This window comes from Sturnus vulgaris, chromosome 3, assembly GCF_052056855.1.
Source record: "Sturnus vulgaris isolate bStuVul1 chromosome 3, bStuVul1.hap1, whole genome shotgun sequence".
In the NCBI taxonomy this organism is placed as follows: Eukaryota; Metazoa; Chordata; class Aves; order Passeriformes; family Sturnidae; genus Sturnus; species Sturnus vulgaris.
The window spans coordinates 70979577-71006772 of record NC_142245.1 but is presented as its reverse complement, the minus strand read 5'-3'; the positions used below and the strand labels follow the sequence as shown (position 1 = coordinate 71006772).

Sequence of the window (27196 nt, the reverse complement as noted above, 5' to 3'; positions counted from 1 at the left end):
TCTGTTCAGGCAGAGCAAGTGTAAACAGCTGCAGGATTAATTCACTTTACAGAGAAATATGACAGAGCTCTGCTTTCCACTTTTCTTAGAGTGCTAGATTTTGTTACACAGGCTTAGGCCACTGGTTTTGCAAGTTCACCATCTTGCTTTCATCAATGTCTGCAGTCTCAAAAGGCAGAAAACCCCAACCAACCTCATAATAAATTTAGCTAATTGCAGAGTGATACATATTGTGGTCTCCTCTGTTTGGACTTGCCACTAATTGGTCTACCTGCAAGGATATTTTTGTGAAATATAATTTATGAAACAAGTGATAAAGTAAGCCTGTCTATAAATTTCTTAGTCAGTCATTAAACTGTACACATCTTCTTAAAAATCTCTCTGCACCAACTGACTCAATAGTTTCAAGCAGCACTGAATATGATATGCTGATTCAATGCTGCATCTGGAAGTATTTATTTTTGTTGTTTTTAAATTCATTTCCCAAAATAGATACCACAGATCTGGTCTCCAGCCAAAATCAAGAGATATAGATAAATTGAAATCGATGGAGCTGAGCCATTACATTGCCACCCAGAAACATGGCCCTTTTTAAGAGCATTCTTCGCTGCCACTAACAGTATTTTTTGCAATTGCCTCAAAGGTCAGCTTGTTAATAGGTTTCTACAGCAAAATTTGGGAGGCCAGTCCACCACAGAAATTATTACATTCAAAGGACAATCAATCAGGGTAATAGCTGAGGCAACTCTTTCCTGTGCATAGACAAGTACTTAGGATGTAGCCGGAGCTATTTTTTTTGTTATACTCATAAAATGATTTTTAAATGTTATAGCAGAGCTACAAGATGTATTTATTCCTTGCAGTCAGAATTATTTTGCTGACAAATTAAAACAGTTAAAGTATAGACCAATCTTATTTCAAGTTTTCTTTTATTTGTTTCATAATATATTTATTCGCCCTCTTATTTGGACCTTTCACTTGTTTTATACAGCTGCGTCTCTGCCAGCTTCAGTATTGATACTGTCTTTTGTGTTCGTGTCAGGAAAACTAAAATGAGGCTGTTTCTCTCTAAATTAGATTGCAGCTGTTGCTACATCATTGGCTTATTACAACACTTTGATTTATATCTAACTAGCAAACTAACAAATAAGTCAAGTTACTAACTAGAGCCGCTTTGTTAAGCGCTTGTCTGGCATTGTCTAGATGGGATCAGGTACCAATGTAGGCGTATAAGCCAAGCCTGACATATCCCTTTCAAAGGCATACGTGATTAATGGGGCATTTCATTGCTGCAAGTGAACTCAGGCTTGTTCCACCCCTGAATACAAGTATTGAGGAGAAGTGCCATGACTTACAGCGATACTCTTTCCCCAGTTATCTTTCTTAGGTATAATTTCCCCCGCTATCCTGCACAATGCTGGTGTGCACTTATGAGATGCAAATGTGGAAATTGAGCTGTATGGTCGCTGTTGCTTGCAGCCATTATCTTACTTAACCAAACACGCACATGTATAAGGGAAAAATTCACCACTTTTTTACTGGCATCTGCAGGAAACATGGGTTTTCCCCAAAGCTTTGCTGGAAAAATTACCCCACATGGAGGATGGGCTGGGATCTGTTCAAGCCCAAACCCACCAGTGGTAACTTGTACATTCACCATGGGACAGCTCAGCATGCAGAGATGGAACATATAGTGCCACCAGCTCAGGGAAAGTCATCCCCAGATGCAGCCAGAATATGGCTTTGCTTTACAGAGGGTACATGAACACAGGGAAATCCCTCTTGGACAAGGAGAGAGGAAGCTCTCACAGGACAGACTTCCCCAGGTCATCTTTCTGTGCCTTGAATTTTCACATTTTGGGAAAAAAGCCTTTTCTTGATTCGCCAAGAGAAAATTCACAGCACTAAACTGTGATGTATTTTTGTTTTGTTGTGGATTTTGTTAGTTAGCTGGGTCTCTCAGCATGATCCTGCAGCCCTGGAAGGCACCTGCCCCCAGGGCACCCATGGTGGCTGCCAGGGCAGCTGCCACGTAGCACCCTCAGCCACCAGGATCAGCTGCATTGGGTGTCTGGTGAAGTTTAGCCCCAGCCAGCATCTCAGCCCCACACACCCACTAGCCCACTCCCACACAGTGGAACACGAGAGGGAATGGGAAGAGTAAAATTGAGAAAACTGATGGGCTGAGATAAAGACAGTTTAATAGGTCAAGCAAAAGCCATGCATATGAGCAAAGCAAAACAAGGGATTCATTCACTGCTTCCCATGGGCAGGCAGATGTTCAACCATCCCCAGGAAAGCAGGGATGCATCACACTTAACAGTGACTTGGGAAGGCAAATGCCATTACTCCAAACATCCTCCCCTTTCTCCTTCCTCCCCAGCTATATACGATGCCATATGGCCTGGAATATCCCTTTAGTCTGTTGGGGTCAGCCATCCCAGCTGTGTCCCCTCCCATCTCTGGTGGGATGGGGTGAGAGGCTGAAAAGGCCTTGACTTTGTATAAACACTGCTCAACAGTGATGAAAACATCCCTGTGTTATCAGCACTGTTTCCAGCACAAATCCAAAACGCAGGTCTATGCCAGCTCCCATGAAGAAAATTACCTACCTGGGCCAAAAGCAGCAGAGTGAGATGGCCCAGGAAGGACAAGAGGAAGGCCAGTGCCACTACTGCTGGTTGTACAGTGTGGGGCCCTCCCAGGAACGCATCCCTGGGGCAGGGCCTTTGCAAGGAAAACTCAATCCTGCAATAGGGCTTGTTAAATGCATTTCTACACAGGGAGTAGCCCGAGCTGGGCACCAAGCATAGCCAGGTCACAAACCAGGAGTGTGGCAGGACAGACAAGGAGCAGCATGGTTTCTTCAGTAGCTTTCACAGTGATGCTGCCCATCCATCTGGCTGCAGGGGTATACAGAAGAGGGATTTGTGATGGTGCCACAAAAAAGCATGGACTGTCACCTACAAAGAAGGGAAAGCACTTTAGATTTCTGGGGTGATTTGAGAGAACTAAACCCTGAAGGTATTTATGCTGCAAGGGTGTTGCTGTACTTAGCTCCCTGCATAGGGCTGCCTAAGGCACCAAGGGACATCTCTGGATATCACCCGGCACATGCCCCAAAGGAGGGGAGTGGACATAGCTTCTCAAGCACCCCAAAGCAAGAGTAGCTCCTTCTCCCAGGAGAAAATCACTCTATCCTTTCCCTCCTTATCACCTTTCCAAGAAAACAGGTACATTAGATTTGTCTGATCTCACCCATCTGCTTCCTGTTGAGAGAAATAGACAAAAATTGCACATCAATATATTCTGCTACTATATCCATACACATCTGGCATCTTAAATTTTTTTCCTCACATGGCCTTCTTCACTTTTTCCTTTTTTCCTTTTATTCACGGAAGACCTTTTGGCTCCTCATCCAAAGACTAGAGGAGAAAAGCAAGTAAAGGCAAAAGGAATGCTGTACTTGAAGATGGGTCACACATTGCATTTTTATTGCTGCTAATTCTTCAAGAAAATAAAAGGCACCTGGCAAGAGACCATGGCACAATGATGAGAAATGTCATCGTGTAACAGTAATCAGAGACCTGAAGGAGATACACCTGGAAGGGGACACATGCCATTTCCTGTCACAGGATTGACAACTATTTGTACTTCCAAGGCAGTACAGGGAGACAGTAAACTTCATTGCTGCATTAGTATCTTCTGTATATGTAGGCCTGCTTAATAAACAAAATCTGTTTGACCCAACAGACAGCTAAGCACCATACAGCCATTCATTCACTGCCAGCACTGTGGGGTATGGGTATCAAAATAAAATGTACAATTTGTGGGCTGAGATAAAGGCAGCTTAAAGAAACAGAAAAGGAAGGGGAAATACTATAATGATAAAAGGATATACAATGAAAGTGACGGACCATTGCTCGCCTCCAGCTAGCTGCTGCACAGCCAGCCCTCTCGTCATCTCCCCCAGATTTTTGTTCAGCATGATGCCATATGATATGGGATATACCTACAGCAAGTTTGGGTCAGTTGTCTCAGCAGCATCCCCTCCCATCTTCTTGCATACCCCCTACTCTCTGGCAGGGCAGTATGAGAAGCTGAATAATCCTTGACTTTGTATAAGCACTGCTCAGCAACAACTAAAACATCAGTGTGTTATCAACATTATTCTCACCCTAAATCCCAAACACAGCACTATGCCAGCTACTATGAAGAAAATTAGCTACTACTCCCTCAGAAACGAGGACAATAATGGTAAATGTTAAATGGCAATAGTGGTAATCATTACAAATACTAAACGTTAACTATAATTTCTTGCCTTTTGGAAGCTGCAATACTTTTCCACCAAATGGCCCTGGAAACAGCTTTGATAGAACCTGCAGTGAAAAGCTGGAGGCAGGAGAGGGCTCTTCCCTGTACTCTTGGAAGATGCATCCTGCTTTCACTTTCAGGGCTGAAATATCTCTGCCCATCACAGAAACCACAGGAAAGGCTCTGAAGAGACAAAGGACAAACCTCAGCCAGTACATGTTTACAAAGCAATGCCAGGCACAGCCTGGGGAGCAGGGAAGGGCTGATGGTTTGCTCTTTCCACAGCAACTGCAGCCCCAGCCCACATGCGGAGCCAGCTTTGGGTGTCTGGGTTATGTTAGTGGAGTTTTGATGGAGAGGTGGGATATTTGAGCTCTTTTTTTTTCTCTTGGCAGAGCCTAATGCGGTACATGGGAGGGAAAGCCCTGTCTGTATTCAGAGCAGCCTCTCTCAGGTGGATTAGAAACCTGTGGGCATGGTCTAATCAGCCTTCGCAGTGTTTTGGAGTTGGCTTTGAGTTTACAACACAAACAACTGTGGCTGCTATAAGGTCAGAGATCTGCCTCTCTGGAGCAGGGGATGCCCAGGGCCAGATTTAGGCCCTGCTGCCATTTAATCCTCTTTCTTTTGGCCTTCAGACCTTTCTAATGTAGCATCTCCTTCCCTGTTGCTTTCCACATTGCTCAAGGAGGTGACCTTTTCCCTGCCTCTCTGGAAGAAGACTTGGAGTGAATTTGTCTGCATTCCCTGATCCACCAGTTTCTTTGCTTTCTGAGATCTCCCTGAGCAACTTCCTAGTCCTCTGGACAATGTCCCTCAGTGTTAGGCAGGACCAGGCTTGTCCTGGTTCAAGTCTTCCTTCTGTGTTGTGGATGCCCTGGTCTCGTGGGGAGCAAAGAGCAGAAAGTCACTGGGATTCCAGCGCTGTCCCGAGTCATGCAGTCCTGTGACACAGTTATGGTATCGGCACGAGAGGAATCACCCATAACCTGAGATAGAAAGATGCAAGGATGAAATATGAAGTGCAGGAGGATGGCGACAATGTGTTTGGGACTGGGCTGAACATCACAGGATCACAACCAACAAGGGGGAAGTCAGCTGCGGTGCATCAACACCTCACACGAGTGACAGGGATGAGAAAGAAGAGACCGAGGAACAGCACCTGACGCCTCTGCCCTCTGGTGCCGTTGCCCGCCCCAGCTTGCATCGGCAGGAGAGATAATATCTCCTTCCTCCCCAGATGCGCACCTCTCAATCCTTCGGCTGCTCTAGCAGCTCTCACCTCTCAGTTCCCAACAGGAGTGGGAGAGCTCGGCAGCCTCTCGGCGAAACCGGAGTTGAGAAAGGGTCCCACCTCTGGCCCCTCGCCGCCGCCCGGCACCGCGGCTCTGGCAGCGCTCCTGGGACTCTCGGCGGTGGCGAGCTGCTGAAGGGCAGCGAGGGCGGCCGTGCCCGGGGCTCGGAGCACCTCCAGCGGGCAAGGGCGGGCTCCTCGCACGGCGGCCGTGCAACAAGTCCCGGCGCCGGGAGCGGGAGCACATCCCGCCGTGCGCCTCCGGGAGCCAGCCGGCCCTGCTCCCTCCGAGCCAGCCTCCGGCAGGATGGCGGTCCGGCTGCCCGGCGGGAAGGCCGGGGGTTCGGCCCGGCCCGGTCCGGCTCACAGCCCCGGCCCGCTTCCCGCCCGGCGCCGCTGGCTGCCAGCACAGCCGCTGCCCGGGCCGGGGCAAGGGCAAGGGCAGGGGCGAACCGCAGGCGGGCTCCATCTCAGCACGGGAAAATGCTAAAGAAACGGGATCTTGATCCGTTCTTTCTGCTTTGCTTTTGTCTTCTATTTTTTCTTTTTTTTTTTCTTTTTTTTTTCTTTTTTTTCTTTTTTTTTTTTTTTTTGCAGAATAGGGGGAGTTGTCCCTTTTTATGACAGCGAGGGCACAAGGCGAGTGAGAAGGCGGAATCGTCTCGGCAGCCGCTGCATTTTGTGTGGAAGCCGCTCGGGGGTTCATTAATATCATTAGCATTTAACCCCCTCCCTGCCCCCTCCCCTTGGCAGCGCGGGATGACGTCACGCGGCGGCAGGAGTTGGGGGGAAAGCGAGGGAAGCTCAGTGGGCAAGGGGCGTCCCTCTCCCCTCCCCGCCGCTGCCTGTCACAGCCTCTCTGCCGATATTATAGGGGCCGAAGCCTGGAGCTCAAAGCGCGAAGTCAGCCAGTGTAATGAACTTCTGGAAACCTTTCCCTTTTTATACCATTCAGTTTCTGAGAGGCAGAGACTGCCTCCTCTGACGCCTTTTCCCCCCTTCCATTATTTTTCCGGGCTCTGATCTCCCTGCTTGCTGCACCGAGACGCTCGGCGCAGAGCCCCGCTCCCTATCCTACCTTCTCCTTCGCCTCATTGTTGTCCTGGCTGCTGTGGCTCTCGCTTGCCTTCCAGGAGCGCAGTGGCGAGCACAGTCGCACCCCCAGAACCCTCCCAGGGTCCCGAGAGCACCTACTCGCAGAGGGGCAGCCAGCGGCCGCCGACTTTGGGTCACTTCGTTGTTTTTTTTCTTTTTACTTTTTTTTTTTTTTTTTAATTTTGCTCCGCTTTTCTCTTTCCCCCACCCTTTCCGCGTCCCCGCAGCGTGTCCCCGTCCCTCGGGAGGACATCGCTGGGGGAGCGGGGCTGCGGCGAGGATGTGCCGGCCCCCGCGGCGGAGCCAGCAGTGAGCACCCAAGGGAGGCACCTGCCCCGCGGAGCAGGGGGGCCCCTGGGGGGCCCGCACCGCCTCGCCCCGGCGCCGACACTTCGCCCCGAGTTTAACGACACGCGGGGGCTTCGAGCATGAGCAAGCCGGCGGGATCAACAAGTGGGTAATAACGCGGTGGAGGCTTCGAGCAGCCTTTCCGAGGCCGGCTGCAGCCTGGCCTGGGGGGCGGGAGGTGGAGGGGAGGGAGAGGAAGGGGAGGGGGGGTTGTGGCTTGGGTTTGCACCCCCCCACACCCCGCGCCCAATTGAAAAACAAGTGTATATTTCCAACCGGAATGGCAACGAATATATAGGCTCGGGGTTGCCCCGATTGAGTTTGGGCCTGGGGCTTGAGAAAAGCCGTTTTCCAGCTGCGTGCTTTGGCTTTCCGTGCTGGGAACCGGGGCAGAAGCCCGTGGGCAGCGAGCCCCCAGGAAGGCGGCTCCGCCGACGGCGAGGAGGGGGCTGGTCCCTCCGGGACGCGGGCAGTTGAGTGCAGGTCTCGGGTACTGGGGTGGAGGGGTAAGGTTTGGGTTTAAAAGGCATTTCGGCGTTTAAACGTGCTGGTTTTCTCACGGACTTTATGCAATCTTCTGCGACATAATAATTTCTTTTTAAGAGTTTGAAACTCCGGTCACTCAATTACACGGAATCGCGTAAGCAACTCGGTCGAAGGAGGATTTAAATACAATACTTTGCACACCATTCCCAGTTACAACAAATAATCCTGCAACGAGGAAAGCAGAAACAACTTAAAAGTCACATTTTCCTTAATCCTAAATCCATGCACCTCATAACTGGGGAATTTAAAGCATGACTAACCGCTCTTACAGAATGGCTCAATCCGTATAATCCCAATGGGACTTTCGGAGTTTGTAATATGGATGGAGTCAGTAACAAAGGGGGAAAAAATACCCAATCCAATTTAATGTCTGACAAGTGATGGATCGGACAGCTATTTCCTCTGCGCTCCGACAGGCTCCTGGGATTGCGGAGCGGCGGCCAAGGGAGGCAAAGCTCCCTCCCGCCGCGGTACCTGCCACCGGCCGCCCCCCGCCAGCCCCGCGGCCTTCTCCTCGCCGCTGCCCTCCATTACTTTGACCCGAGTCCGCCCTTTGTCCGCGGGGGCCGGGAAGTCGGGGAGGAGGGGGGGGGGCGCGGCGGCAGGGCCGGGGGTGGCCGGGGGCCGCTCCGGCTCGGAGGGCACGCGTGGAGGAGGCGGGCGGGCGGCGCGGAGCCCCCGGCGCTGGGGCCGAGCTGCCGCCGCTTCGGCCTCGCTGGTTTCTCGTCGTCCTCCTGTGTGGGGATGAGAGCGGCATCGTTTTGCCCCAGCCGCTCGGGGGAGGAAATAAAATTCTAGTAGAGGTGCTGAGGTACCAAGCGGGGAAGGGGACGGGGGCTCAAAGACCTTCGGCAGCCGGGGCTGCTTCGGGCGACTGTGCTCCCCAGGCTGCCCGGGCAGTGCGAGGCAGCCGGATCGGGATCGGGCCCGTGGGCAACCGCGCCGAGACGATTTCGGGGCTCCTGGCAGGTTTCTTGAGTGATGAGGAAGGGGCAGGAAGGACCGCGGAGTCTCGTCCTAAAAGGGCGGCGGAGCTTCTGCCGGAGACATTTTGCGGAGGTGAAAACCCGCCAGGCTGGATCGCGCCTCCGGCCCCACGGCGCTGAGCGACCCCCGGCCACCGCCACCTCTTTCACTGATGACCCCCTGACCCCTGGGGACCGCCCGAAAGGGACCCCCGGGCCTGACTCAATCAGACCCCACGGGAATGGGGACACTCTGGGTCTGCTCAACGCCGGGGCCCGAGCCCAGCCGGCCTCGGCAGCGTAGGCAAAAGCCCGAGTAGATGTCCCAGGGCTGGGCGCTCGTTCCGGGGGTCCTGAGGGGCTCCGGACAAGGGGGCTGCGTCTTGGCTTTTCTGCCCGCCGGTGGGCGCCCAGTGATGTCAGCTGCGATGTCTGCCTGGGTGGTAACAAGACCCCATCCCGCCGTCCCCCGAGCCCAGACTAACTTCTTTCAACAGCCTCTGATGGTAATTACAGTAATCGGGGCTGCCATATATCCTTTAAGCAATTATGACACACAAAAAAAGCCCCCAAGGACCCCCTGTCGTGGGATGTTCAAAACGGTTTCCCTGCTGAACAGAAATCCCATTTTCTTAGCGCTAAAACTTCTGAGACGAAGCGGTACCTCGGGGAACCGGAGCGCTTTTAAACAGAGTTAATCAGTTATCGCATGACCTCGTGTCAAGCTTACATTTTTCCCTTCCCACCCCCCGCCCTGCCTCTTACCCGTCTACTTATTTCATATTTTGCCCTGCACGAAAGTTTTCTCATAACAGCCCCCGCGGGGCAGGGCTGGGAATTCGGGGGTGTGCAGGGGGGTGTGCAGAGCGCGGCCGGGCGGGCGGCGGGACGGGGCGGCCCCGCAAACGCCCGACGCGGGGGGCTCCAGCCGCTCCCTCCGCCGTGGCCCCCTCCCCGTCCAGCGCCTCCCGAGGGCCGCGGAGCTGAGTGGACCGGGCCCGCTGCTCCGGCGGCTGGAAACGTGGTTATGTAGGTTTGGTGAGATGCTCCAGGTGCTCGCGATTTATAGCGGGAATATGGGGACGCGTAAGGAATATACGGGCCATATGTTTACATGCATTGTGTGGATACGTACATACAGAATGCATAGGGTTTTTTTTTTCTTTCAAAGTGGCTCCCAAACTTGAATCTGTGTGGGGAAAACTAACACAAGTTTCTTCCGTGTCCACTGGCCGACTTTAGCTCCGGCAGAGCAGAGCCGGCCGCCCCGCACCGCAGGCCGGCCGAGGAAGCAAGGACCCCGTAGCTGCCCGGTGTCCCGGGGGGTGGCGGTCACACGGCGGGTCCGGGTGCGCGGCCGAAGCCGGGCCCGCTGCCGCGGGAAGGGGAGCGGACGGGGCCGTGGAGCCAGGAGCGGCGGTGGGACGGGGTGCGCGGGGCAGCGCAGCAGTGCCGGGCTCGGCACCGGGATGCAGCACCGCTGCACGTACCGCTTCAGTGTCTCTCCCCCACCCCCAGCCTGCCCCTCCTCCTCCTCCTTTGTGTGCGTGCGTGTGGATCCTCTCTCTCCCCGTGGATGCTAAGGACTGGAGAGGGAAGTCGGGCGCTTTCCCCCGTTTGCATTGTGCGATATCCGAATTCCCATGCTACACTTTTTGACGGGTCACTGGTGCCCCAATAGGCAGGTGGCAAGGAGGGCTTGTAATTACACACTCCCAGAAACCGTGCCTTGGCCTCAGCCCTCCTCACGGGCGCCTACCTGCAGCTCCAAAGCCGCGGTTTGCTCGCAGGCAGTGGTGCGGGGGGGCATCCTTCAGCTGCGCTCCTTATTAATTGCGCAAAAGTTTTCTATTCTTTAACCTCTCTCCCCCCCTCCCACCTTCCCTCCCTCCGCCACCCCTCCCTCTCGCAGTCCCTAACCTAATCCCCGTCCCTCTCGCCGTGTTGTGTATAGCAGCTGTCGGGTTTCATTTAGGGGAGAAGCTGGCAGCTTGTGCTCATTGGAGGCAGTCAAACGAGTTTCAATGGGCAAAATCATTAAGTTAACACTTTATCTAATGTCCCTATTGTCTGCCAGCAGGCATTGTCTTAGAGCCTTAGCGCAGACATGTCTGAAAGTATCTCGGACTCCTAAATTCTCTAGGGAGCGAGAGGAGCCCCTGCAGCCAGTTTCCATTGCCCCCCTCCCGCCCCCCAGAACCGCTCCGCACGCTGCCGCTTTTCCCCCTCCAGCCTTCATCCTCACCCACCCGTAGTCGGGGCTCTCCCAAACCTACTTCCAAACAAATACAGTGGCCCCAAGAGCCCTCCATTAGAGTTTGGAGACCAAGTTTTGGAGAGAGGAAATGAATTTCTAACTTAAGTTCTGGTAAGAGAGAAGAAGGCTGTTTGAGGCAGAGGAAAAAGAGAAGAGAAGAGAAGAGAAGAGAAGAGAAGAGAAGAGAAGAGAAGAGAAGAGAAGAGAAGAGAAGAGAAGAGAAGAGAAGAGAAGAGAAGAGAAGAGAAGAGAAGAGAAGAGAAGAGAAGAGAAGAGAAGAGAAGAGAGAGAAGAGAAGAGGAGAAGAGAAGAGAAGAGAAGAGAAGAGAAGAGAAGAGAAGAGAAGAGAAGAGAAGAGAAGAGAAGAGAGAAGAATAATAAGAAAAAGGGAAAAAAAAAGAAAAATAATACGAAACGGAAAAATAAAACAAGGGAAAGGAAAACGAAAAGAAAAATAAAATAAAAAATTAAAGGAAAGAGAAAAATAAAACAAGGAAAAAGAAGATAATAAGACAAAGAAAATAAGGAAAAGGGACATTAAAAGAAAAAGAAAAGAAAAAATTAAACGAAAAAGAAGAAGAAAACAAGGAAAAGGAAAAGAAAATGAAAAGAAATTGAAATTAAAAAGTAAAGGAAAAAGAAAAAAAGGGGGGGAAAGGAAAAAGAAAAGAAAACGAAAAAGAAGAAAAAGAAAAAAAAGAAAAAGAAAAAGAAAGAAAGAAAGAAAAAGAAAAAGAAAAAGAAAAAGAAAAAGAAAAAGAAAAAGAAAAAGAAAAAGAAAAAGAAAAAGAAAAAGAAAAAGAACGGAGAAGAGGCAGAAGCAGAGAGGGGTTTTGGCGGGTTTCTTGAACAGGGCTGCAATAGTCTCTGTACGAGTTTTTACATGTCCCTGAGAGCATTTGCAATTCTAGTCAAAGCCGGTGCTAAAGCAGCGCCCGGCGGAGCGGGAGCTGCGGGCGAGGCGGAGCGGAGCGGAGCAGGACGGAGGGGCACTGCCCGCCCGCCAGACTCGCAGGTCCGCTGACTCCTCCGCGCATAAAACGGAGACGGAAAGTTTTGCTGCAGGTTTTGGGGCGCAGAAAACGGCACGCCTTCTCTGCGGCGGAAATCAGCCTTCTTTCGCCAGGGTTGCCGGAGGGGAGAGGAGGTTACTTGGTTTCCCGGTCATTTTATTTTGTTTTGGTTTGGTTTATTCTGTGCATCAGTCTCCTGACTGCTCTCCTGCCCAGGGAAAGTGCCGTCCTGTTTGCCGAGTGCCAGAAAGCGAGGGAAACACACACCCCCCTCATCAAACCCCCCGAATTCCGTCCCCTCCCCCTTCATCCTCACTTCTAGCAGGCAAGACTGCTGCTCCCGCTGCTGTAATCTTCCCTTCCAAAATGGGTCTTGGCGATTATAGAAGATCCAAATAAACGTAGCGGGGCATGAATAATGCTCATTGTAGAAAACTGACACTTGCTCAAGGAAAAGAAAGTTGGCTATAAAATCACTTCATTATTTGCTTGTACTGCGGTTCTGGGGCTAATCCCTCCGGAGGTCAGATTGCTGAGCACTCTCTCTCCCTCATTCCCTTCTCTGCTTTCAGGTCGCATTTTAGACATCCCTTGCAAAGTGTGTGGGGACCGCAGCTCCGGGAAGCACTATGGGGTTTACGCCTGTGATGGGTGCTCGGGATTTTTCAAGCGGAGCATCAGGAGGAATAGGACCTATGTTTGCAAATCAGGAAATCAGGTACCGGCAGCAGCCTAGCCCCCTCACCACCTACACCCTCTGCCCTGAATTTCCCTAGGGGCCTGCATTGCCCTTGCCTCACCAACAGAGAGACACCCGCAGCAAGATGCAGCAGACACACAGCCTTACCCTCCCTTCCCAGGGGTGCCGGGCCGAGGCAGGGCGCTTGGCGCCCCAGCCCGCCTTCCCCCGGCACGTTCCCCCGCCCCAGCCCACCGGAGAGGATGGGGGAGATGCGGGCAGGGGGAGGGCACAGCCAGCACGCCGCCTGGTTGTGGGAGGACAGAGAGGGGCAGCCTCCCAGTAAGCCTCAGCACAGCCAGGCGACGGACAACCATGGGTTTACACGCCGGCGTGTCGTGCCCGCGCCCAGGCGGAGGCAGCCCTGCTTTTCCCCTTCCTGCTCCGGCCGCTCTCCTTTCCCCTCCCAGAGCGTCCCCGCGGGGATGCGAGGCCGGGAGCGCGGAGGGATGCGCGGTGCAGCGAGGAGCCCCGAGGGGGCGGCGCCGCCGTCGCTGTCTCGGGTGCTGAAGGCGGCCCGGCCCGCCCTGCCCTGTCCCGGGACCGAGCTCCCGGCACGGCCCGGCACGGTCCGGCAGCGGCGGCCCCTCCGCGCCCGGGGCCGGCGGGGTGGGCGCGCTGCTGCTCCCGGCCCGACGGCTGGCTGTGTTGCAGGGAGGTTGCCCGGTGGACAAGACGCACAGGAACCAGTGCCGAGCCTGCCGGCTGAAGAAGTGCTTGGAGGTCAACATGAACAAAGATGGTACCTGCTCCCCCTCTCCCGGGGCTGGGGTGGCGGGGCAGCAGGAGGGAGCTGCTCTGAACCGAGGAGCGCTGTGTCACTCCGGTGTCTCCTTGGCCCGGCCACTAATGACCCTCCCATCCTGCGGCAGCCTTCGGACACTTCTCCCCTCTCGGGCTGGGGGGCACAGGGCTGGCCTCAGAAAATTGCAGGGAGGGAGGGAAGCCCGGTCGGGCAGTGTGGGGTACCCAGTGCGGATCCCCGAGGTGACCCCCTCGTCCCTCTTTGATGCCCCACAGCGGTGCAGCACGAGCGGGGCCCCCGGACGTCGACGATACGGAAGCAGGTGGCCCTCTACTTCCGCGGGCACAAGGAGGAGAGCGGCGGAGCTCCGCACTTCCCCGCTGCCGCCCTGCCGGCACCCGCCTTCTTCACCGCCGTCTCCCAGCTGGAGCCCCATGGCCTGGAGCTGGCCGCTGTCACTGGCACCCCGGAGAGACAGGCTCTGGTGGGCCTGGCACAGCCCACCCCAAAGGTCAGTCACTGCCCTGGGCCCCGGCAGGCTGCAAACTTTGCTGCTGACGTGCCTGCAACCTGTCGGCTCCTTCCTGCCTCTGGGGTAGACACGGCAAACAGCAAGGCTTGAAGCTTTGTGGGTTGTAGTAGGGACTTTTGTGACACCCCTAAAAGCTGTGAGGATATGAGGTGTAACACCCTCTGGAGAAGGAGCATGCAGCAGGACCAACTGATAACCTGCTCCATACAAACCCTGTCTCTCACACATTCTTATACCTTCATGGATGCAGAAATGCTCCTCCTGCCTGGAGCCCATCCACAAGTCAGTTTTAAAACTCGTTTCACAAGGAATGCAATCCCTGTGAATGAGTTTTCTTCAGCGAAATGCCAATCTCCATAGTGGTGTAGCTCAGAAAATACTTTGTGTACTGACCAAAGTCTGCAGCCTGTCCCCACAGACACAAAACCCAAACTTGGCTAAGCTGGCTCTCTGCACTTCTTGGTTGTGACATTTCCTAAGCAGCCCAGTGGAAGCACTGCTGTGGCCTCAACTGCACCAGAATTAGCTGCAATACAATGTTTTTCATTAGCCCATTTGCAATGGTATTTTGCATCTTCACAGTATCTAGAAAATCACAGAAAAAACTGCTTAAATAGTTCTGTATTTTCAGAGCTGGTAGGTAGCTTGGCAGAACCCATCATAAATGTGGTCACAACATACAGTTTTATGTAGTAATTTTGAAAAATGATGAATCAGAAATTATTTGGCAAGAAAATGTAGCACACACTTGAAAACATAACTCCATTCAAAAACCCTACATAGCCTCTAGATAGTTATGCTTAGCTCTATACATCTACTTACAACCTGTTGCAGTCAGGGAGCAAGATGAAGGTTTAGGCTAAATGAATATTTACTGCTTTGCTGAGCAGGGCTGGAATGCTAAATCAGCTTCTGACGAGAGGTTACAAACTACATGTTGTTAATCAAATTTTTATTCTTCTAACTCTGCTATCAGAGGTGTGCAACTGTGTAACTGAGTAAAGCGTGACATAATTTTGGTACACGTTTTCCCCCGATGTGATAATTTCATTCTCCTTTCAACCTCCTGCTCTGAGCAGTTTCTTTAGTACAGCTCATCCACATGGATGAGCAGCAAGGAGCAGTTGGAGTGAGCCCACTGCAAGCAATGCCCTCTGCTTGCAGAACACGAGAGTGCACACTCTGCATTGGGCATGAGCACTGAATGTAGGAGAGAGAAGAGCAGGCTGCCCTGGTGGCACTGTATGAAATGGCTTTATTTTCTCTTTGACATTAGTACCCACATGAAGTCAACGGTACCCCTATGTATCTCTACGAAGTGGCCACTGAATCCGTCTGTGAGTCAGCAGCCAGACTTCTGTTCATGAGCATCAAGTGGGCCAAAAGTGTCCCAGCCTTCTCCACCTTGTCCTTACAAGACCAGGTAAGGCACTGGCAGTGGGAGTGGCATTGGCCTGGCCTCCCTGTTAAAGAAGGCTCAGACTTCACACTGGGTCCTGACCTTCCAGCCCTAAGACTTTGAAATCTGTAGTGGACTTCAACTGCTCTGAAGTTCAGTGCAGAGTTTCAGTCTGTCCCTGAAAACCAGGCAGTGATTTAGAGACTGATTTCCTCTGACTTTTATCCTATGAAGCAAGTGAAAATCAAGGCAGGAAAAAAGAAATCTAACATAAAATGAATACTATGGAAAGACAAGTCCTAGAGAAGAAATCACCAGGCTGCAGACCAATCTTAGCATGCCCAAACTGCTTCTCTACATGTAGGACAATTTTTCCTTCCATAAAATGGGGAATAGCATCTTACTTAGCTATTTTGGGATGAAAAATGCTTAGTTAAGTTTGTGGTCTCAGGATATGACTGAGGTTGTTTCTGAAGACCAATTCTCCTCCTCCAGTTCTTCCTCTACTAGTTCTTCCTCCTCCTCCTCTTCCCCCTCCCCTTCTCCTCCACCTCTCCTTCTCTTCTCCTCTCCTCTCAAATGTTTAAACAGCCAACATTTTTTCCTTATTCACCTTGGCTTACAATTACATCAATATGGTGGAAGAAGTATTTGGCCAGCCCCCGATATTTTTTACCATTAATTAAAATCTTCCCTAACATGTTTTGTTTTCCTCTATGATAATTTGCCTTTGCCTCAAGCAAATCATAGGTGAGCCATACAAGACAAAACAATTTCTTAATGACTTGATTCTTGATGAGGACTCGGTGTGCTTTGTATAATGCATCAATTTTTTAAAAAGTAATCAGATAATTGTAAAATGAAAGGGTGGAAATCTACACAAAGCTCCAATCATAAAAGATATCTAATACTTTGATATGATTGAGCCAATTTACCAAAATGTTAACTAGAAAAACTATGCCATAGATGTTACATAGCAGTTGTCAGAGAAACTAGTTCTTCTCCTCAGAAGCACATTACCAGTGTTGCAGTTGATATGCAAATACCTATTTTGAACTAAAAGAAAGAGCTTCTTAGGAAACCAATAGTGTTTTCAATCTAAAGGTAAATAATGATGGTGACAATGTGTTGTAAAGCTAAGGTATATAAAGATGCTAATTTTCTAGCACCAAACCCACGTTGAAATCCTTGCTGTGAAATTAGACACAGAGGAATGCTGCTCAGCTCCACCTGCAGTCTTGCTATGCAGTGAGGATGAGAGGAGTGATGAGACAGGGCCTGGAAGGTCACACATACCAGCAGGAAGACAACAATCCCAGTGTGGCATCCTGCTGCTCTCTAATCGTGTCCTCTGTGGCCACTAATCCTGTGGAGCACTGGGTCTGTCACAGCGAGCAACCAAAGAAACAGGCTCAAGTGTCAGGGACAAGAAGCAGGTGCACTGCTCCAGCAGCAGCCCCAGCACATGGGAGGAGACTGGGTCCATCTCTAGACCAGTGATGTCCACAGGAGGCTCCCTAGGCAAAGAGTTTCTCTTACATAATAGGGAGGCATTTCCCACACCATCATCTCTGTTAGTGTGCAGAGGAGGAGACAGCAGGATCTGGGAGCAGGGGAAATCTCCATGGCAGGTGACCAAGTATGCCTCAAACAGCTGCCTATCTGCCATAGATACCACAGTGCTCCCATTAAATAAGCCACTACCTCTTTCACTTTCATAGCAGAGACTGATCTTAGTGGATAACATATTAAAAACCCAGCCTTTCCTTAACATCACTGTCACTTGCTGTAACTCATTGCAAGTCAGCTTTCTCAAAACTCAGAGCTGCTCAGCTCAAAAGCTTTGATTTGGGCCTCTTTTTGCATGATTCCCTTGTCATACTTAGGAGAGCTGGAGAAGAAATAACTCTAATTTTAATCCCCTTATTTAATGAATAATCATACAGTTAATTTTGATAACATTTCTATTGCTATATTTAATTTAACAATGGTCCAGCCATAAATTTCTGCATTTCTCTTTTGGTATCCCCGACATCTGGCTGAGGAGAGACTAAAATATTTTCCTGAATTTTGCTCTTTTTTGTGCTCCTCTAAAAAGGCAAGTGCACTGTGATTTCAGGACTCTGTGGTGGTTTTATCTTGAAGGCAGGGAAATAAATAGAAACCAATTTTCTGACAAAACACAAGTCTGAGCATTGCTGCATTGCTTACCTCTGGTAAAACAGAGGCTGTGTCCCTCCCCTAGATTCATACAGATACGTCCATTTTGAACTGGACACCACACAACAAAAACTGTCGTGCTTCTGGTTCTGCTGGCCTGCATACCTGCCCACATTAGACAGGTTGGCCCAATGCAGGTCAACAACAAAAGGTCACACTAAGGATGGGGTTGATTAAGAATCAAAGCCAGTTGTTCAGAAAGCCTAGTACTTGTTGTTTCTTTGAAGGAGGGCTGAGTATGACTTCAACATGAATTATTTTAATTGGTGGTTTTACAGACTTATGCATAGGCATGAAGAAAGCTTTAGCTATTGGAATAGTCTCTTATTTCTAAAGTCTTCTGACTTTAAAGACTTGGTGGGAAAGAAAATATGAAATTGATATCTTCCAAGAACCACCATTCATTACCATTGTATCTGCATGAATGAATGACAAAAAAAGTTTTACAAAAGCAAATGAGAGGCTGGGGAATCATTTCCTATGTCATACAGACACCTGCACATCCATCAGGTGGGATTATCCAGAGGAGGCACTGGGTTTGCAGGCTGCAGTGGTTAGGAAATTTAAGAGTAGATTCATCTGCTCTCAGAAGAAAGCTGAGATGGGCACCACACTCTAGACACAGCACCTCCTCTCCATCTCCATTTCAGGCAATAATCTGGGCAGTTTTTGGTACTGTAAAATCCAACCTAAGTGTTTCAAACAGCAACTCTATGCAGACACATGAGTACCTTCCTGTCACAATTTCCTTAGGTTATGGAGAAATTCTGCGAAGCGCACAGGGCAAAAAGGCATAAAATGGACATAACCCTGCAGTGACAAGTTGAGAGCAGAACTCTGAGAATTCTTCCTTCCATTCAGATTGGAACAGGGTGATTTAAAACTTGTAATCATAAAATCACAGGAGTGGTCAGGTTGGAAGGGATCACATCTGATCCAACCTCCCTGCTTAAGTAAGGGCATTCCAGAGCACATGGCACAGGATTGTGTCCAGGCTGTTCCCTCCAGTGAGGGAGACTCCACAACGACTTTGGGTAACCTGTTCCAGTGCTTGGGGCACAGTAAAGAAGTTTTTCTTCATATTCAGGTGGAATTTTCAGTGCAGTTTCTGCCCATTGCCTTGTGTCCTAGTGGCTGGCAACAAGTAGCACTGTTCTGAACAGCAATATTATTAAGAGCTTGCAGATAGATGAAGGATTCGCTTTTACTGATGCTTTCTGTATCACCTACTACTTTCACATATCTGATTTCAAGGATATAATCATTAATTTGGTACAGCATCTTTTTTTTTATTTTGTTCTTCTTTACAGACTCTTTACATACTTAAAATACCCTCCTTTCTCTTTTCCTAAGAAGCTAAGCTGCTGATAGTTTCAGGGACCGTAGCAACATTAATGATTGCAGGTTTCAGGGCTTTGGTTTGGTGGCTTCATTTTTCTGCTTGAGTTTTGGGCAATTGCTTTCACTGCATGGAGCTGCTAGAAGATATCTTCTACCAGTACAGTTCTCACCCTTTCAAATCTCTCCTACCCTACTGTGTGACACAAGGTCCCAGCAACACGTACACACCACCACATGCCCTTTGGCCATGACCTTCAGCTGAACTCGAGGTCCTCCAAACCTCTCTTAAGAGTTGGTCTGGGCTAACAATCCATAGATGCCCTCAGGATTAACATGTCTGGTCGGCTTTGCCAGCCTGCATCTCCAGAAGTCTTGTCTCCTCTTCAGATGCACCACTGCTTTTCCAGGGAAATCACAAGCATTGCCTCAGAGAAAACAGAGGAAAATACATCCTTCATACAGGCACACAGTGTGCAAAAACTGCAGAGAACTAGCAATGCTGTCAGCATAGGTGCCTGCATATTCACATCTCTGAAAGTAAACAGCTCTTAGTGCCTGGACTTTCTGAGTGATTTTAAGCAAAAAAGCAGAAAAACAGGTGACAGTGAGAAATTGTGCATCCAGACGCTGTGCTTGACAGATCTAGACTGGCTTAGTAAAGAAGGGGTTGTAAGATGGATGCGTACTCTAAAGCACTGCTCCCTGCACTGATGAAGGATGTTATCCAGGCTTTTCTTCACAAAATTCTGCCTTCCTGAGGGAAAGGAGTGTAATCCCCAGAGAGCAAGAGGAAAGCACTCATCCAGCCTGTCCTAGAACAGCTGTATAAGTGCTGAGGGGGAGGAGACGAGAACCCATACAATGCTGAGAAAGCAAGTGTGTTCATGTTATAAACAAAAAACTCTGGAAAAAGAGTTCTCACCCTCTTTCTCTTCCCTTTTGGTCCACAACACGGTGCACAGTGAGCCAACCCTCAGTGTTTTTCTACAATGCATAGACTTATTTCTAGACACCTTCTCAAAAGACTAAGAGAAGAGCTAATGAATGCTGTGGGGGAATACCATGACAGGCATTTAAAGCAGTTTTTAAAATAACAGAAATTTACATATTTAAATTGTTTATAAATCTATAAATTATACACTATGTTATATTGTACATCTATTGTATGACAGCTGATGCTTTTGGAAGATGCTTGGAGAGAACTGTTTGTTCTAGGAATAGCACAATGGGCCATTCCAGTTGATGCTAACACTCTACTGGCTGTATCTGGTAAGAATTGCACAATTTAATGACTTTGTTACAAAAATTACCATAAAAATACATTACTGAAAAAAGAACAACATGTAAAGAATAACAAATTCCTACTGAACAATAGAGCATACCTGTCATTTATAAATCTATATTTAAATGCAAATAATGTTGTTTTGTTGTATTCATGACTGCTTGCATTGTCATTTAAATGCAAATTACTGTGTTTGTTATCATCCAAGAGAAGATTTTATATTAACTTTCATACAATATAGTCAGTTTACATGGAACCAGATAGACAAGTGTGACAATAGAGAGGACATTGATACAGAGGATCTTGTCAGAAATCAATATAAAATAAAGCAAATGTCTTTAATATTATTTATTTCATCTGTTTCTGTTTCAGGCATGAACGGTGACAATACAGATTCTCAGAAGCTGAATAAAATTATTTCAGAAATACAGGCTTTACAAGAGGTTGTGGCTAGATTTAGACAACTTCGGCTAGATGCTACTGAATTTGCCTGTCTCAAATGCATTGTCACTTTTAAAGCTGGTAAGCAGACAGGATCTTTCACTTGTCTAGTCTGAAAACTATGAGGTTGCTGCTTTAAAGTGAAAATGATGTTTTAAACCAGGCATAGCTTTGTATCACCCAGTAGGTTTCCTGGTATTGAATTCCAATAGTCATTACTGCATTTTGAAAGGGCTGACAGTGGAGTGCTAGGGAACTAATGGGAACATTTAATTTCCATTGATAGCACTAGCTGAACTGTTTTGATCCACCCAAGAGTCAAGCTGAACTAGTAACTGATCTGCTTTCCAGTGCCCACACACAGTGGTTCTGAACTGAGGAGTTTCCGAAATGCTGCTGCCATAGCAGCCCTTCAAGACGAAGCCCAGCTCACCCTGAACAGCTACATTCATACCAGGTCAGTGGAGTCTTCTGTCAATGCTTCTGGCAGGTGTGGGGGTAAAATCCTGCTCTCATTGCATGGAAGGTGACATTTGCACTGACTGAAATGGGGACCAGGCTGCTACAGAGAATATACATTGGCTGTCAGCCTGCTGGGATTTGGCATTTCCTGATGAAATAGAACCATAGAAAATATTGGAAAGGATCCTTAAAATCATCCAGTTCAACCATTAACGCTGCCAAGTCCATCATTAAATCATGTTCCCAAGTGCCACATCTACACACGTTTTAAATATCTTCAGGGATGATGACTCCACCATTTCCCTGTGCAGCCTGTTCCAATGCTTGACAACGTTTTTGGGAAAGAAATTTTTCCTAATATCCAAACTAAACCTCCATTGGTGCAAGTTCAGGCCATTTCCTCTTGTCCTATTCCTTGTGACTGGGAACAGGGACCAAAACCCATGTCACTGTGATTTCCTTTCAGGTAGAGAGTGATAAAGCCTCCCCTTAGCCTCCTTTTCTTCAGACTAGACAACCCAAACTCCCTTAGCTGTTGCTCTAGACCCCTAACCAGGACTTGTGCTCTAGACCCTTACCAGCTTTGTTGCTCCTCTTTGGGTGTGCTCCAGCACCCCGGTGTTTTTAAACAAATAGAAAAGTGTTAAAAGGAGGGCTCTTCCTCTGGGAAGTGATACCAGCTGTGTAATACTTTGCAGTTCAGAGGGCTAATTTTGCCCCTATGTTTTATTCAATCAAATACCACTAAAAGTGATGCTCAAAACATTGCATCTCAGACCAGAATGAGCACCTTTCACTCACAATCTCTAGTTCTCATATAATCTCCTCCATTTTGCAGACAGAGAAATCAAGACACAAGGAATTTAAGCAGCTCTTCCAAGATACTGCCTAGAGTTTGTGCTCAGGTTCAAATGAAAACTCCAGAATTGTGAATCCCATTGTGGTCCACAGCAAAGTTCTTCAGTTGCAGTGGAGATCCATGAGACTAGAACAGTTGGAGATGGAGCAGTGGAAGAGGAACTTTTATACCATTTTTTCCCTCTAAAACTTTGATTTGCTGTCACAATAGCTCTGTCGGGCAAAAGTCCTATCAGTATCAGATTAGATGGTAGCAGTCTCTGAAGCACTTTTATTAGCCTATAGGGAATGGCCTGCATTGGGGATGGAAGTAAAAAAGCAAATTCCATCCAGTTATGGCTGCTTCAGAGCAAAAAGAGTAACTGCTACACAACAGTCTTTTCCTGTTCTTAAGGAAGGCCTCTTCCATCCAGATTGCTCCCTGGAGACCTTAAGTGAGACACGGCCTCTTGGAGAGAGAAGCCAGGGAGAAATACATAGCCACAGCTTCCCTTCCAAGGGAACAACTTTTCCACAGCATTTCAGTGTTGCTGGAAGCATTTAAATACTGTGCTACCCAGTGTATGTTGTGAACAATATCCTTTTACAAGGGAAAAGTGCAGTCCACTGACCCAACTCTCACTCAGACTCCATTGTGAGAGGGCTTTCAGCCTGAGTGTTTCATCCTCAGGCTTGAATTTACCCTCCTGCCAATGCCACTGCAGTATCAGCCCTTTGATCCCAGTGGGGTTGCTCTCAACAGGATGCAAGGGAGGGTGGTCTGGAGAAGGAGTGTGTTTCTCCAAACAACCTACACTTTCCTTTAGGGAGACCACTGTAAGCAGAAGTTTGAGCATCACTGTTGTAAAGACATAAGTACAGCTAGAAATGCATATCCTGTGCTGTGCTGGCTTCAAAGGCTGGGAGAAAGGATGGAAAATACCTATACACAAACACATTACCTGGGGAAAAACACAGCTTCTTTAACAAAAACTTTCTTTACAAATATCAATTGGTATTCAACATATCTGCTAACCAAAATTAGGTAAAGTGACTACCATGACAATCCAGCTAGTTTTAAACTGTACTTCAAATGACAGGGTAGTTACTACAAGTCAAGCTCTTCCCTGAACTGCACTGAGAACATTGCTGTATGAGGGACACATCAGAGCAGGCACAGTTTTTGTATTGCCATTGCTCTAGAGGAATGAACAGAGCTAAACAAAACTCAGAAGCCTTGTCCTATATTCTGCTGACTGCCATGGAGAGTTTTCTTGGAGTCAACCTTCTTGCTCACACAAGTACAAAACACAGGGTTTTGGCACAGTGACCTGGGGTGACACTAGTATCCCACTAGATTCTGAGTCATTGTAGACCATGCAAACTGCACTTAGGTTGAGGTTATGGGGTTTCCTCCCAAATTGGTCTCAAACTGGGACACGCAAGTAGCACCACCTGTGCAATTGAGTAAATATTGGTATTTTTCTATAAAATAAAGTCCTTCCTTTGAAAAAATTCTTTAAAAATTCAACAAAATTCTTTTTCTCTCTGTCTCTCAGGTATCCTACACAACCCTGCCGTTTTGGAAAACTGCTATTGCTTTTACCAGCTTTACGTTCAATTAGTCCATCTACAATAGAAGAAGTGTTTTTCAAAAAGACCATTGGGAATGTACCAATTACAAGACTGCTTTCAGATATGTACAAATCCAGTGACATATAAATTACCTTAAAATAAACAATCAGGATGGACAGTTTGAGAAGAACTTTTATCTATGGAGAATAAGCCTCAACTAACAAAACCTACAGGAAGCATAAGCCTGGGAATGTTTAGTCCTTAAACTCATTGACAAAAAATACCCCAGTAGATATGATTCTGCTGCTCTGAACAGAGTGATTTAGATCATGGAGAGAATGCTTTGTTCTACAGAAAAAGTGAAAGTGGTTGGAATTTGGCTGCTATTCCTGTTACTACAGGATGGAGGCAATTCAGATGCCAGTCATAGTTAACAAAGACTCTGCTATTCTCTCATTTAACTGGCAGATCTGAGACAAAATGTGAAAGAAGGTACTTTAGCTTGTTCAGTATTTGGAACCGGGTGACCAAACTTGGCTTCTGTTGTAACACAAGATGTGGTGGCCTTCAGAATTGTTTTAAAAGTAGCCTATGTTGGGAAAATGTTTTTAATAAGATAGGCAACATTTGAGACCAAGTTACCAAAACATTGCTTCTGCTATAATACATCATGAAGTGGCCTTCAGAACTGATTAAAAGGTAGCTTATGACGGCAGCTCCATTCTTCCTACAAAATGAACTGGTGATCTTTGATGCGGATGTCACCACAATTTGTTCAGTTAACATCTCAAAGACAGAAGAGCTTTATACATTTCCTCCCCGACCTTCCCTCCCTCCTCTTCCACACACACAGACATACATTCACACATACCTGAAAAGAGACAACACAAGAAAGGAAGACTAAAACAGCAAAACCAAATACAATGGAGATGACCGCTTCAGTGATCTGCTGGCTGTCCCGTTGGCACAGTGCTGAAACCAAAGGCAACGGTGGCCAAACTCTTTGTCAATGAGATGTGCAGAGAAATGAAATGACTATAAAAAAGTCAATGGAAGGAATTTTATTTCAAAGAAATAAAGGTTGTTGACTGATACAATGCTAACAATTTCCAAAAGTCTCCAATGCCTTTTTAGAAAACTCCAGGTTCTAATTTTGAAGCCTTGTTCGCCTACACCCTCTCACACACAAAAATGTTATAAGCTGCTTATTTGATGTACGAAAAATGTAGAAAAAAACATTTAAAGATAGCTGCTGTACTTTTCAAAATCTGATTTGTTATTAGGAACTAGCACTGAGAAAGATCAGCACTTGAACTATCATAGAATGAGTAAAACTTTTCCTGTACAAAGTGGATTAACCGATTTGTGAAGTTAAAAAGTTGTACTCATTGTATTTACAAAGAATAAAAATATATTGAATTTAAATTATTTTCCACTGATCTTTTAACTGTTGTCCTTAATCAGCTTCTTTCACTGTTCCCCACTTACCAGGGAATAGAAATATTCTTTACTAAAATGGATTGTCCTAGGTCCCATGGAGTTTCCATCATCAGAGATTTTTAAAAACAGGTAAGATAAACATTAAAGGAGTAGCTTAGGTGATTCTGCCTTGTGAGATCCTGTATAGAGCTATTTTCTGTAATCCAAAGAAATACCAGCTGCAAGGTTTCTTTCTCAAGAAGGTGACATATAGCTTTTTCTAGGATACAACACTAAGTGCATCAGAGGTCTACCCCAGTATGTGCCTTCTGTTGCATGTTATTACAATTCTTAATATCAGTGAACTGTGCAGCTAACAAAAGGTGATAAGCACAAAAGCATTGCTTCAATTAAAAAGACTGAGGTTTTATTAAGGTGTCTAACTGCATAATCACACCAAAGAAAGGTGGAAACAACTCCCAATCAACAGAACAACTTGGCAATAGCAGGAGGGAAATGTATTGTTCATATGGCAATGAGTAACTGAAGAACCATGCATGCTAAAATGACAGGTGGAAATAAACTGTGTGTATTGATAGCTCATTAGTTTGCAGTGTCAAGGAGTACAGGTCAAATGAAGTCCTAGCTCTGTTGACTTCCAAGCTCAAAAATCTCACGTTTCAGAACTCAAAAGTTTTAATCCCAGCTCTTTCCATTTGCAGTCTCCTGGGTCTAACATTCTGTCTTTTCCAAGACAGACAGACCATAAATATACAAGATGAGTCACAGGCTATGGGACCTCAAAGTATCTTCTAGACAAAATAGCTTAGAGCACTTAAAAATTCACTTTCCACAGGGTACAGCACACTCTTAGAAAGAAACCAACAAACTGTTTATAATCCTTTCTTCCTGCACCTGTAATAATCTTCAACAATTTTCTGCTCTCTACACTAAAAAGAACCTGATAAGGCAGAAAAATCAACTGTGGTTCTCCACTCTGTGACAATTCAGTTTATGAGCTAGAGAAGTAGAACCCAGTGCTGCACAGAATCCATCACAGAACATTCATTTCAAAAAGATTCATGCTGCTGTCCCAGAGCAGCAATAATAAACATGCATCCACCCTGCTAGGCAATCAGGCAATCACACTCTGCAGTTTGCTGTAGTCCCAGTCCCTACATCACCCAGGCTAGAGGACAAAACAGAGTGTACAGACAAAGTAGGCTAGGCAATGGCACCACACCCACATCTCATCCTCTTACCTGCAAGATCTGGCCCAGCTGCAGAGCAGACTCACAAGCTGGGAACAATGCCCAGATCCCTGTGGTTTAGGCACAGCTAATCTCACACTATGTCTTGCTCCCACTACTGCACATTGCACTGAAGCACAACCAGTTACACTAGAATTGGGGTCTTTAGCTAGCCTTGAAAGACTGAAGGCTAGGTGAGATCCCAGAGTGCTATGCAAATACCCTGTCATTCTAAGAGACTAATGCTCCAAAGTCCTCACTTTGGAAATAGGAATACTTTGATTTCAAACATGCAGCTTTCCCCTCTTCAGCTTAAATATTTTGATTTTGTTCATGGCAAATGATAGAGCTTGTGTCATTATCTTTAGGTTTAAGATGTGGCATTTACTTTGATTTCTGAAAGAAGCTTCTCTCAGAAAATAACATTTGAGAAAAAAACCCCAGCTTATTCTGTGTCTAAACCTACATAATGAAACTTCAATAAATTTAATCCTTCCTTCCCCCTTTTCAAGAATAACTCAACTTTTAGGGGTGATTCAACAAGGAGAGAGAAATTTGGAAATTATTTACATTATCAAAAACATCTTGAAAAGTGACAGCCTTGGGCTGCAAATGGACTGTCAGTTTTGGTCCTTGGTTTCGTGAATAGTTAAAGAGAATCAAGAACAGTTAGAGAATCACCACAGTCTCAGTTAAGCATGAGGTTTCCACCTAAATTTAAACTATTCAGAGCAATTATTCAAACACCTATCTATTCAGTGTAGCTAATCACTAGTACTATGTGTAATCCAGACAGCCACCACTGCCTTGTCAGTTCAGTCTTTTACATTCAGATTTCCATAAACGAGATTAACGGTCTTAGTTAAAAGAAGCCACTAATTTTGCCAACAAGTTTGTAGGATACTCTTTACAGAGATAAGTGTCATAAGAAGGAAAGAAGCAACAGAGCTGAGTCTAAGCCAACATGTAGCTACCAAATAGCACAAAACACTTGAGCAGATTGCTGCTAGATTGTTCTGGAATCTGCTTTCAAGAGCATCTGGAGAGGTAGCTTCCATGTCCCATTTGGAAGACTAAGGAAGCTTTTCCAGTTCACTTCCTTCTTGTATAAAAGGCAACTTC

The 27196-nt window shown here is 47.4% G+C and overlaps 1 protein-coding gene and 1 long non-coding RNA gene across 2 annotated transcripts; one reads left to right on the top strand and one right to left on the bottom strand.

Moving 5' to 3' along the window:
• Positions 1 to 2183: 2183 nt before the first annotated feature.
• Positions 2184 to 6898, bottom strand: LOC148224406 (uncharacterized). The gene is made up of 2 exons (XR_015802531.1): positions 6687 to 6898; positions 2184 to 5303 (listed from the first exon to the last, which is right to left on the bottom strand). It is a non-coding gene; the product is annotated as an uncharacterized LOC148224406 (long non-coding RNA).
• A 121-nt stretch (positions 6899 to 7019) lies between these two features.
• Positions 7020 to 24830, top strand: NR2E1 (nuclear receptor subfamily 2 group E member 1). Its single transcript, XM_014887888.2, has 9 exons — positions 7020 to 7156; positions 12405 to 12550; positions 13226 to 13313; positions 13592 to 13827; positions 15125 to 15271; positions 19981 to 20077; positions 20463 to 20612; positions 20883 to 20988; positions 23390 to 24830. The coding sequence occupies exons 1-9, from the start codon at positions 7132 to 7134 to the stop codon at positions 23550 to 23552; spliced, it is 1158 nt and encodes a 385-aa protein (XP_014743374.1). The 5' UTR covers positions 7020 to 7131; the 3' UTR covers positions 23553 to 24830.
• The last annotated feature ends 2366 nt before the right edge of the window (positions 24831 to 27196 follow it).

Coding starts and splice junctions, on each gene's coding strand:
- NR2E1 (XM_014887888.2), top strand. CDS start 7,132: ATGAGCAAGCCGGCGGGATCAACAA. Junction 7,157..12,404: donor CAAGCCGGCGGGATCAACAA/GTGGGTAATAAC, acceptor CTCTGCTTTCAG/GTCGCATTTTAGACATCCCT. Junction 15,272..19,980: donor CCTTGTCCTTACAAGACCAG/GTAAGGCACTGG, acceptor ATTGTATGACAG/CTGATGCTTTTGGAAGATGC.